The 13,191-nt window shown below is 37.0% G+C and overlaps 1 protein-coding gene across 6 annotated transcripts in view; it reads left to right on the forward strand.

The window, feature by feature from the left end:
* Dbp80 (putative ATP-dependent RNA helicase Dbp80) overlaps positions 1 to 13,191 on the forward strand; it is a 203,323-nt gene that overhangs the window by 26,244 nt on the left and 163,888 nt on the right. For 5 of the 6 annotated variants that reach the window (XR_011604351.1, XM_070996668.1, XM_070996672.1 and 2 more), the window contains exons 3-4: positions 3,816 to 3,947; positions 4,028 to 4,223. The exons of the other annotated variant lie outside the window; for it this stretch is intronic. Coding sequence is in view for 4 of the 5 variants with exons in the window: in XM_070996668.1 (XP_070852769.1) it covers positions 3,816 to 3,947; positions 4,028 to 4,223 (328 nt within the window). In the remaining variant the exon portion in view is untranslated. The remainder of the gene's footprint in view (positions 1 to 3,815; positions 3,948 to 4,027; positions 4,224 to 13,191) is intronic. 6 annotated transcript variants of the gene reach the window in all.

The following is a 13,191-nucleotide window of genomic DNA, read 5'->3' on the forward strand; positions in this document are numbered from 1 at the left end:
AAATTTTTCATTTTTTTCAAATTTTTGTATAAACAAGCATTTATTGTGCAGCAATTTCGCAACAACAAAATAGTCAAAAAGTCAATGAATAATAGATATTTAGTATATGAAGTTAAATTTTTCATGCTTAGCATATGTACCCAGCATTAGTATTTTGCGGAAAAAATTTTGGTTTGGCGTCTTAAAACCACAAGGTCGTCGACGGTTTCGATGACACCCTTGTACATGTCGCGCCATTTTGTTACACAGCTTTTATTTTTAACCCAATTATATATATTGTCCAAACCTAAAAACGGCAATGGTGGCTTAAGGGCTCAATTTAAAAAGACCATTCTAAGCAAAGGGTTAGTGCATATTCCTCGTAAAATAATCGGTCCAATTAAAAAGTCACTTGATATAAAATGTGTATTTTATTACCATTTTCGGTGTATGTATAGTATTATTTTAATAATTGTATGTTTATTTCTGTAAATAGTTTTAAATGACTGTTTGCAGCAGAACGCACAAACTTCATTGTTTTAGTATAATTTCAAAAAAAAAAAGATTCGGTAAAAGCTGTGTGCCATCTGCAACGCGCTTACAGCCCCTTGTTAAGCGTAACAGCACAAAATGTTAATTCGAAAAACGTATACTGTACAACACTTTTTGTCAATCACCTCGCTAAAACTTCGAGAAAATACACAAACTCTAAAAACGAAATTTTAATTCTAATATGGAAGGCCAAAGAGCATCTTCTCGATACAATAATATTTGCCAAAACGTAAAAAAGTTTAACAACAACTGAAACCACCTATCGTTGTTTAGTACTGAAGTTCAAATTTTAGGCGCAACAAAACAAATCTAAAACAAATATAAAAAAAAGAGAGAACGCTTTAGGCGAGTGTTTTGACTATTAGATACGCGTTACTCAGCTTTTGAATTAAAATATAAAAGTTAATAAAGTTAAGATGACCGCTTTATAATTGTAATACACTTAAAAAGTCTAATGGGAAAACAGAAAGTTGTACAGCCCCTTAAAGTTTTTCCCCCTCAACTTAACTTGAACAGAGTTTCGGTCCTTTTACTGCCGTCTAGTGCTTTGCAACGCCGGGTAAACGAACTTCCGTCTCTCTCTTTTTGGAGCATGTGAATGCCTTGCCGGTCAGTATGCAGAGAAAACACAAAGAGCGAGAAGCCCGCGACTCAACATTGTTTTTTAGCGATTTAAATTATACATTAACCTGATCGGAATTAGATAATATTAATTGTTATTGAGTTTATTGGGAAGATAGTGGGGAAGACAAAAACGACAAATAGTTAAATTTTTGATTATTTAATAGAACACGTTAGCCGCGCACTCTGCTCTCACTTAGCGCCGGCAGCGCTTTTCGTTTTCATTTTTCTCCATATGCTTATGTTTTTGAAAGCGCCAAGAGAGTAAAATACATAAACAGGCAAACCACACTTATATTAATGTATGTTTGCTGCAAATGAACAATCTTAAAGCGTATTATGTACATTTACTTAAAATTAAATGCTTGCATTAGTTGTTTAATAAAATATTTTGTGGAACAGCTTTGTTTAAAAAAGTTAAATTTGCCGAGCAGTTCGGTTTGCAACTATTTAAACACTCACCTGCATAAATACAAATATATATGTTATTGTCTGGCTCAGACGTCATTGCTTTTCCTAAATTCTTGGAGAGTTTTGAGGGCATGGCAAAGTTTTTTTTTAGGGCAATCAATACGTATTGACGAAACCGATTAATTTCTGTTAAATTTATTATTCTAGCATCAAAGCTATGAGCATCACAGTTTTGGGTGCTATGCTGTAGTTATAGTTTCCGAGATATCATCATTCATTTGAATGGTGTTGTGTATTTGTGGGCGTTAGAGTGGGCGTGGCACCCTGAGGAAACATACATGCGCTGCGCAAGAATCTTCCTAATCCCAATATTGCAGCTTTTATAGTTTTCGAGATCACAGCGTACATACGGACTAGGTCGACTCGAATAGTGATGCTGATCAAGATTATACTTTGTTGGGTCAGAAACGCTTCCCTCTAGCTGGTACGTACTTTCTGACGAATCTAGTATACCCCTTGACTTTACTCTAGAGCAGGGGTCGACAGCGGCCTATCTAGTGAGCATAGGAAAGTGTTCCATCCTCTGCTCGCTCACGTATAACGTAGATGTTCGTGTGACTCCGGCATGGGTCTTCGGGTCATATTTATCTCAGCTTCGGCGCGTTTTTTAGTCAGGGCTCAGCACGCCGCGCGCAAACTTCGTGTTTGTTACACTCACACTAATACAAGACAAACTTGTGATGGTGTGTGTGTGCCGACCACTGCTCTAGAGTAAAGGTTAAAAAAAAAATATAAATATATATGAGCTGATCCGTTTAATCCCAAATAAAACTTCGAAGGTGGGTCCGGAACTATGCTAAATCATATTTTTATTAACTCTAGCAGCAACTCAATGTAAAAAATCATCAATACACCAATTATAATAATCGATGGCGTGCTAAAGGTTTTACAGTTTTCGGCATTGATTCTGCAAGATTTCATAAAATTTCTTTTCAAAGGGTATCTTGTCCTTGGTGGTAGTGATCTCTTCCCAACTAGTTTGCGTTGCAACATCTAATTTTTGCAGCAGCATAAAAGTGATAAACGTATCAACAATATCCTGAGCTGATCCTAAAGAATCCAAACCCCCTCATGTGAGTTTATTTTGTCCGAAAATTTCCGAAGTTTGATTGCCGCAGACGAATCTACCTTCTTGAGACCAAGAATCTCCACGATAGGACTGGAAAACAAGAATACCGTTTGTTGAACAGATCTAAAGCCACTGGATAGTTGGCTGACGATATATCTAGCGACCTAATTACATTTAGCGCTGGGCCTAATAGACAAAACCGTAGGCTCTGCAGCTTTACAAAGTTGGTTAACACCAGGTCCTTGTCTATGAGTACCATCCTCCATCAAAAGTAGGCAACTTTAGGTTGGTAACACACGATCGATTGATTATCATAAAAGTTAGTGATTCATTGTGGCGCGTGGTAATCTTCGGATGATTTTAGCCCTTGGGTTGTTGAATGTGACCTCACAAACTCCACTCTAGAAGTAATGCCATTTCATCAAATTCATTTCGAACCGGTTGAACAATTTTATTAAAATCAAAAGTACGTCTTGATGCGCTAAAAAAGTCGGCCTACTTTGATTAGTTTGGTTAAAGTGGGCATCCATATCGTTTACACTCTCTGCTCCAATTTTGTTAGGTGTTATTTCGCTGCCAATAACCTTGAGGCTGTCAAAAGAAACCTCAGCTTTGCGTTTCAAAAAGGCGATCTTCTCAGAAACCAATGATAGAAGATGTAGATCAGCCATTTTTATATTTGTTGAACTGAAACTGCGACTAAATTGTAACCTATCTGAACGAAATCTTCTTTGAGAGAAGATAGACGGTAAAACAACGGAATCTTCGTTTGGCGAACCAATTGGTCGTTTTTTACGCCATATATTTCTGTGACAAAATTTCAGTTTAAGCTTATCTGAACGATAAAGGATCGATGTTATCGGCTAATAAAAAAAAAACACGACAACCGCGAGGGTGAAAGCATGTCAATGCCGACCACAGCAGATTACCGCGATATTATAACACCAATCTATGACTTACATTTGAGTTTAGATTTAAGATTTGTCTGCTTTTAACAGCCCGACTAAAGTATGTATGTACGTTTTTGATTGCATGAAATGGGAGCTGTTTGCCGAAGTTAGCTTCCATTCTTGTTTCATTTGGAACATTCCATTTGTTAAATAAATATTTTGCTTTTTTTCAGTCCGGCTGAAACAAGTCTACTAATAAAGATTTTGGGAAAGGGTCTGGTAAACACTAAGCTATCGCTTGACATACAACAAAAAAATCCGAATTCACCATTGCATTCTATCAAAACTTTTGAGGCCCTTCATCTGTAAGTACAAGTATAAATTTTTGTCTACACACTTTAAAACTACGTCTCAATAATTAATTTTTGGAAATCATATTTTATAGCAAAGCTTCCCTTTTAAAAGGAATTTATGCAATGGGATTTAATACTCCATCGAAAATTCAAGAAACAGCCTTGCCAACTCTTCTTGCGGATCCACCACAAAATATGATTGCGCAGAGTCAGTCTGGAACAGGCAAAACAGCTGCATTTGTCTTGGCTATGCTTAGCCGAGTAAACATTGGTTTAAATCATCCTCAGGTACACAATATTAAAAAAAAGTTCAAGTTCCTTGTTGAATTAAAAGATTTTTTGTATATCATGAAAATTATGTAACGGGTCAAAATATGTATTTCTTACCCTATAATGTGACTGAAATGATTTCCTATTTAAGAATGAACCAACTCAAATTAAACCATTATCGCTCTTCGGATGTTCATGCGATGATGTTTATACCCGTTGCTCGTAGAGTAAAATGGTATATTGCATTCGTCAGAAAGTATGTAACCCTATACAGTATATATATTCTTTATCAGGATTACTAGCCGAGGCGATCTATCCATGTTCGTCTGTCTGTCCGTATACACGCTTGGGTCTCGGAAACTATAAAATCTACAAAGTTTGTATAACACGCGCAGATTCTACAGATTCTGGCGCAAGTATATTGCAGCGAGCTGCCACGCCCATCAACTCCCACAAAGTGCCCAAAACGGTGACTCCTTTCATTTTATGGATAGAATACAACATTTGATTGAAATTGATCTCAACCATACAAATCAACAGGCCTAAAAAAATGTTGCCTCTCTGAAAATGGTTTAAATCTTATCTTTAGTTCCTAAGTAATGGCAAGAACGTCGCCAATGACATTATAGCCAGATAGATATAATGATATAAGTATATATATTTTGAAGCTAGTTGAGCTGGCTCGGCTATTGCGATCTCCCATGCCTAAACTTGGCAGTAAGGCCTCGTCTTCCTATAAAGTTAACTATTAGCATTTACACTGAACTAACTCCATAACTGGAGTCTAAGGATGGGCACGGTCTGAAAAACGTGACACCACCATGGATTAAATCATAAAGCAAATAAGGAATCCTCTGGAAAACCGGACAACCATAATTGAGTTTTGATGCCATATTTTTAAAAGTTTATGTGAAACCATACACAAAAAGTGTCATTTGAGTCGTTGTTGTCGAATGTAGGTTTGCCACAGAATAATTACGAAAACTTGTTGCCAAAAATATTTGAGAAATTTGGCATTCGAGCTACATTTTTCTCTTTCTATACCCGTTACTCGTAGAGTAAAAGGGTGTACCTTATTCGTCGGAAAGTATGTAACAGGCGGAAGGAAGCGTTCCAAGCATTTCAGCAGAGTGCCACGCCCACTCTAACGCCCACAAACCGCCCAAAACTGTGGCTCCTGCAGTTTTGATGCTAGAATAAAAATTTTAACTAAAATGTATTGTTCTCATCAATACCTATCTTCTTTATATCCCGCATTTTATAACGCATAACGCTTACCAGTCTAGCGGCCACATACTTTAAGATTTTTTTTTTTTTTTTTAACAAGTACGAGGAACACTTATTAGTTAGTTCCTAAGGTGTTTATTAGCATGGACGGCAGTCCACTTAGTGACGATGCGTACCATAAGAGTGAGCGAAGGCGACTACTAATATAGTACATTATATATGTTTATAACGGTTTCTTTTCAATAGGGACGCTACAATAGTATTCCGATAGGGAAAGCAGACGAGGAAATATTTTTCCCGCTCTTTTGACACTTCGCATCAGTAAGGTTTTGCCATTCCATCATGAAAAGATATACTATCCAACAACGAGTCGAAATTATTAGTTGCGTGTAGTGTAAAAATTTTAATCCACAGGCACAGTAAAAAGTGATTCCGTGCCAGTGGGACAGAGAAGAGTCCGTAGTGTCGAGAATATGGCTGCCGTTAGCGCATCAATTGAGGAATACCCAAATCAGTCTGTCAAACGTCGTTCTGTTTTTAGCCTGAATTGGATGTTATGGACTTGAACATTAGGCGGTTCCAACAGGACGGCGCCAGAAGCAATACAGCTAATGGTACAATCGAGTTATTAAAAAACAAGTTTGGTGAATGTGTTATCTCACGAAATGGCTCAGTCAATTGGGCGCATCGGTCTTGTACCGTTACACTATTTCCTGTGGGGCTACGTCAAGTCTATAGTCTATGCCAAGAAGCTAGCGACTATTGATGAGCTTCGTATGAATATCGAAAGTGAAACGACGGCTCTGACGATTTTCTTTATTTGAGACTATGCAATATAAAATGCCTGTACAGGCATTAACCCTAAATATTTTTTTGGATAGCCCGCACCAAAAAAAGAACAAATTTAAGGAAATGTTTTTATTAAGTCTTATGAGATTACCCATCTTTTGTCTCAAAGTTAAATAATAAGGAATCATCGTTGAGTTCTGTATAAAAACAGATTTTATGTTACTAAGGAAACTAACAAGAAATTCTTACACTTATCCACGGCGTACGCAGAGACCACATTTGGTTGCTTGAGTGGGAGCCCTGTAAACGCAATTTTTTTCATATTGTAATAATGCAGTAAGTCTCCTTATTAAAACACATTTATCGGAACAAAATTTGTAATTTAAAAGCCACCAGAAATCATATTGTAAAACCTGTTTAAATACCGGTTAGTTTTAGTAGCAACATCTGTCGTATGAGTAGACATCCTGGCTTATCTTCAGCTTTAAAGGTAAACCACTTGGATCGTTGCTTTCCATCTCATACGTCTCATGAAGGACGCTTAAAAGGTTTGTTTATTTGCCGACATTGCATAGCTTGTAGGTTAGGGTACTTTTTCTATAGATTCAAAAGTAGCTCCAAAATCTACAAGGAAAGCGTATAACTTTTTTACGCTGTAGAGATATGAGCTTGCTACACTAATGAGGCTGAAAATGTTGGCGACTGTCAAATATCCTATTCCAAAACCGGCTTGGAATTCGCTAAGAATATCGTAGTCTTTTAACCAGTTTTTCAGCCGATCAAGTAATAGTGCAGAGAAGACTTTAGCTATCGCATTTTGAAAATAGATGCCTCTGTAGTTAGATTTCACTTTTGGGTCGCCTTTCTTAAAGATTGGAAAATATACAGCGTTTTTAATTTTTTTTTTTGGGGATGAATCTTTTAACATCGCAAATAAAGTCTGACTTTTTAATCTAGCATTGCAAAGAGCCACGTATCGAATCCAAGGATCTCGCAAGGTTTATATAAAATTGCGTCCGAGCGTTTAGACAAGTTATCTTATATATGCCGTTTGCATCATGGTACATTACCTCTGCACTTGTCGAGGTTGTCGATATAGCCTGCCTTAACATTTTATATTTGAATTTTGGAGCTGCTTTACACTGATCCGTGCACCACTCGTGTTAAAAGTCCTTAGGCTTTATTTAGCGTCGAGTAGTAACAGCTTTAATAATGCTCTCAGTGAGAAAAACTTTATTTTCGTCAGGGGTTCTCAGTATCATTGTACCCTCTAGTCTTTGTGGTTTCTACCCATGTACCGCGTACCAAACATAGGTCGATGGTGGACCGAGCTTCTCTTTTCATAGATGGATTGCTAGCCGACCTTCCAATAAGCACCGTGAATTGTCGGCCATTGGCGTCTTTCACATTGTCTCTGGCGTTACCGGCTTCATTAAGGTAGCTTGAGACTAAATGTGGGTCAAATCCGGGATGTTGAGCTTATCAAAAACCTTGTATAACTTCCCAGAATTTCTTTCCTAATGATTGCAGTTAATATACACTGGCAGTAATTAAAGGTTTTCATTTTCTACAATCCTCAGTTGGGTAATAATGCTTTTACCTACTTCTGTTCGTGAAGTTCTTTTTTTCCATATATTATTCCGTCGCTTGCTCGACCTCTAGAGCTTGTTCGCATGGCGGGCACCCATCTAAACACAAAGTATTTGAATTCGAATTCAACTGCATCCAATTTGGACTTAAAAAATGTTTTGAAGGAAATGAAAATTTGAAACCCCGCTATGTGTTGAAATAAATCATTATAGAAAAGCTTATTATCTATTCCTGCCACTATTTTTGTATCCTTGAAGTTTTTGGGCTTGGACTTTAAGCTTATGAACGGATGAACAATAATGTCTAAACTTGATTCCGTACATACATACATCCAATTTGATACTGTCGTTTTGTACTTTCACCTTTACATCTCTGTGGATGGTGAGAAGAAGCCTTTTTAGCTGTACTTTTCGCTATCTAAACCTTATTAAGAAACACCTGACTTCCACGCAATTTGCCCATTTTTAAAAATATTCTCCGCTTCTACTTGGGATTCCTATTCCACTAGAATTATCATTTTGCCATTCCGGTCATTAAGCTTTACATCAGTAACCCTTCCACCCTTTGAGTGCAGTTTTTCCTCAAAAGTAGTTTTGACAGCTAGTTTGCAGCTTTTATCAACCTTCTGACATCTAACAACTCAATTTTTTTTCTTTATCTGCGCGTAGACTTTTTACCTCTTTTTTGAGACGAGAGTTGTCGACTGTTAGATGTTTGACTTGGAGTGAAACCGCCCCAATATCGCTTTTTAGATCTTGTTTAAGTACTTCGACGTCAAATTTAGTTGGCAGATCGATCTTTGAACTATAAATCGAGCAACTTCGCCATAACTGATGTCAAATCCTTCCTCCGGAGTGGTCTTTTATGTTTTGGGAATAGCCAGATTTCACACGGAGGTAAATCAGGTGATACGGTGGTTGCGTAGCTTGGTTTGATGCCTTTCCTCGTTTTTAAGTAGCTGCACCTCTCCTAGCACATCCTGCCAAGACTGTGTCCCAGTTTCAGCCGCCGTTAACATAACGTGCTCATTGTTCGTTCCACTTGGCCATTAGCTCTACTAGCACCGGTGGCAATCAAGTGCAAGTTTATTTTGTGATCTGAACAAAATTCACTAAACTTTGCTCCAGTAAAACACCTTCCCTGGTCAGCTATTATTCGGTTTGGTACTCCAAACAACGAAATAGCGGATTTGACAGCCTTTATGCAACTCTCACTGTCCAATTTAAGGGTATGACTAAGATAGACATATTTGGTAAACGCGTCAACTTGAACAATAACATACTCCTTTTGGTCACTCTTGCCGCTTTATTTCCCTGTTATGTCGATGTGGATTGTGTGCCAAGGAATATTTACTTTTGGGATTGGATGCAGTTCAGCCGGTCACCACCGGAAAACAGCGGGTTCTGCCATTCCTCTGTATTTTTCGGTGAAGAACCTCTGTCCTTAGTTCATATGTTTTCGCAATATCTTTATCAAGAGAAAAATCTTTTAATTTAGTCACGATTTCGGCTATGTCTGGGTCTCGACGCTGTTCAGCAATGAACCTTGAAACTTGAAAATTCGGCCAAGTTAACTCTCTTCTCCTCAATTACCTTTGGAGCAAAAGTAGTCCCTGGTGAGATAGGATTTCTCGACAAAAAGTCAACATGTGCCATTCTTTTCCCTTCTCTATACTGAATATTGAATGTAAATGACTGTATTTTCTTACCCACCAACGCTGTGCTCTAGGAGTCAGATCTTGTTTATTTCTTGACGCTTTCAATGAGTTACAGTCGGTATAAACAGTAAAGTTGCTGCCCAACAAGTAATGTCGAAAATGTTTAATTGAGTTTACAACCGCTAAAGTTTTCAACTCATACGAGTGATATCTTTACTCTGCAGGTGAAGTAGTTTTGCTATAATATTCTAATAATCTTGTAATAAAATTGCACCGTAACCATTGACACTTGCATCTGTATGTAATTCAATTGGATAAATTGGCTCAAAAATAACAAGGACTGGCTTATCGGTAAGTATAGAAATAACTTGTTTCCGTATCTGTTCATGTTTTGCTTTCCAAATAATTTTTTTTTTGTCTGAAGTTAAGAAATATAACGGTTTCATGAACTATGAAAAGCCCTTTATAAACTGCCGGAAATACGGTCGTTTTTTGCACTTCGCTATCACGCGTTGAGACATACGAAAAGTAACCGTCCCGCGTGCCACTTATTTAATATTTTAGGATAAAATAATTATGTGCTAATTTAAGTCACTACACCGATTATGTGAGTTGAAACATAATTTGCTTAGGGCTCTAGCGTCTTTTCGCTTATTTGAAATGAACCAGTTTAGTTTTTGTGTTTTGTTTGCATTTAGTTTAGCTAATTTATGAGCATTGATACTTGAAAGAAAAGACAGTTTCTGTAAAACTTAGCAAAATTAAAATCAGCACCAAATTATAAAAAAATAAAATTAAATGTTTTCCTAGAGGTTTCGGAACATTATTAAGCTATAGAAAATTAAAATCCGTGCTAGATTACCCAATATATGAGCTTTGATAGTTGAAATAAAAGACTATTTCTGTAAAACTTAGTAAAATTAAAATCAGTATCAAATTATAAAAAAATAAAATTAAATGTTTTCCTAGAGGTTCCAGAACATTATTCAGATATGGAAAACTAAAACCCGTGCTCGATTAGCCAATATATAGGCTTTGGTAGTTGAAATAAAAGACAGTTTCTTTAAAACTCAGCAAAATTAAAATCAGTACCAAATGATAAAAAAAATAAAAATAAATGTTTTCCTAGAGGTTCCAGAACATTATTACGCTATGGAAAATTAAAATCCGTGCTACTTTAGCCAAAATATGAGCATTGATAGTTGAAATAAAAAACAGTTTCTGTAAAACTTAGCAAAATTAAAATTGAAATGTATTGGTCTCGACAACACCTATCGATTGGTCCAAAAAAAAATTTGCCACGCCCACTCTAACGCCCCTAACGCTTAAATCTGTATACCGCCGGTAGGTGGCGCATTTTAATCTCGCTTTGCTACTTGCATATCTTTATTTAGCTGAGTAACGGGTATCTGATAGTCGAGTTACTCGACTATAGCGTTCTTCCTTGTTTCAATTATGTACTTATTATTGATGGTATCAAGAACGAAATTTGAAATTTTGAATTGCACAGCTCATGATTTCTTTCTTTACAAGGATACCAAAGATGTCCTCACTTATGAATCATACGCATATTTGTTTCATATAACTTACATATGTTTTTATAGAGATGTAGTTCATCTAGAGTCAGCATATATAAACAATCATACTATCTAGAACTTACATTGGAAAATATCCTATGATTTAAAAATTATTAAAATATATTTATTTATTATTGTTATTTGAGATAAAAAAGAGGTATCAATGAACTAGGTACTATTTGGATTTGGATAGCGGGAACACCAGAGCATGATTTCATAATAGTTTAAAATAAAAATGATTATTCAATTTGTTATTAATTGTAAATTATTTAAGGAATAAAAACTCTTTCTGAAGATTTTAAAACAGCCTTTAAAAATCAAGCACTACCACTCAGGTCAGCCACTGCGACTTTCAAAGTGAACGGTCGTGTTTTTTACTGCTCTCCGAAACTTTATTAAAAAGGGGTAACATAAACGAAACAAAAATACAAGTGAATGACGAACAAGATTATCGATCGGTGACCAAACACCTCGACAACGGTAAAATAAGTTAATTACTACACCTTTCAACTTAAAAGGTGCAAAGGATAACAAGTAGTTGTCAAAGGAATCGAAGCAACAGTCCCTATCTATGAGATTACAGCTGGACTTAATGAAAAGGGCTTTTATGTCAAAACGGCTGGGAATATATTAAATGAAAACAAAGTTCCATATCCAATGCTCAAGGTAGGGTTGGCGCTGGAAAGTATGTATTTAAAAAACCCGAAAAAATCCTGCATATATACCATCGACCACGACCCCGGGAGTTTCTTTTGCACAGGCGTTAAGGTACAACAACGGCACTTACGACTCTGCCTCTAAGCTGACAGGTCAGCAAACCACTGCTAATACAGTGCGGCAAAAAACATGGAACCAGAGTCCAGAAATGACTACCCTAACATATGTCTGCAAATACACAATTGCCTAATGGTGCAGAATCAATGCTGGTAACTATAACTAACACAATGGTAGCAATACAGCAAACGTTGCAGGAACTTAAACGCTCTCAAAATCTCCTTCTGGAGCTATTAATCAAACAAAAATCTGTTTAGATGGTTCCCATAAAAATATTTTTCTGGAATGCGAACGGCATTTCACAGCACAAGCTACATCAATACACATCAATTCCCAAAGCATTTTCTTAAACCTAGCCGCTTTATGCTGCCTTCAGTGCTTTTACATTTCCGAAGAAGAATTTGTACATTTCTGGTGACCGTTTTTGAGGGCCAATGCAAAACACACTCATTGGGTATTGCGACTCACCAACCCCAAGGGAAGACAACTTTACAACGCTATAATATCACCAAGCTTTACCTTATCTCTCCAGGTAAGCATACATATTGGCCGACAGATCCTAATAAGAGGCCTGACTTGATTGATTTTCCCGCCACAAGAAGAATGCCTAGAGCTCATGTTCACGTGGAACACTTAACAGATCTTTCATAAGGGTGACTCGCCCATTTTAATACAACACTACGACCATCAACAGCTCTCAATACGGACACACTTTTTAACTTTTAGTAAAACAGATTGGCTTAAATACAGAAAGTATGTAAGTACCCAATCATGTACTTTAATGAAGAGATTGACAGCTCAGTTGAAGCACTATTGTCTGTTATGTCACTAGCTGCACAAAACTCCACACCCGTTATATCAGCTAATAATCTTTTTAACAGCAGTCGGGTTTCTGGGCATATTAAGGAACTGCTATGCAATAAGCGATGGCTTCGGTGGGAGCGGCAAGCCCATAGATCGCCTACCTCGAAGCAGCGGCTTAAAACAACTATCGACCTTCTACGCAAAGCTCTAGAAGATGCAAAAGATCGATCCAAATTATCCTATTTGGAGCAACACTCCCCAAACAGAAAACTATATCCACTGTGGAAAGATAAATCAGGCATATGCCCACCAATCGAAAGTGAGTTGCCAATACACATACAAACAGGAGGCCAATACACCCAACAAACATCATTCCAGAAGCTACCCCGCTTTTCATATTCCAATCAGGAGAAGTGATAAGAGTGATAAAGGCTCAAGAGAAAAAGTAAACGCCAGGACACGATTATATCTCCCCTAAAATGATTATAGAATTGCCGAACTGTGCAATAAAACTTCTCACCATGATATGATGAAATGGGGCTATTATCCACAACTATAGAAAAAGGGT

The sequence above is a fragment of the Drosophila suzukii genome, chromosome 3, assembly GCF_043229965.1.
Source record: "Drosophila suzukii chromosome 3, CBGP_Dsuzu_IsoJpt1.0, whole genome shotgun sequence".
Classification (NCBI taxonomy): Eukaryota; Metazoa; Arthropoda; class Insecta; order Diptera; family Drosophilidae; genus Drosophila; species Drosophila suzukii.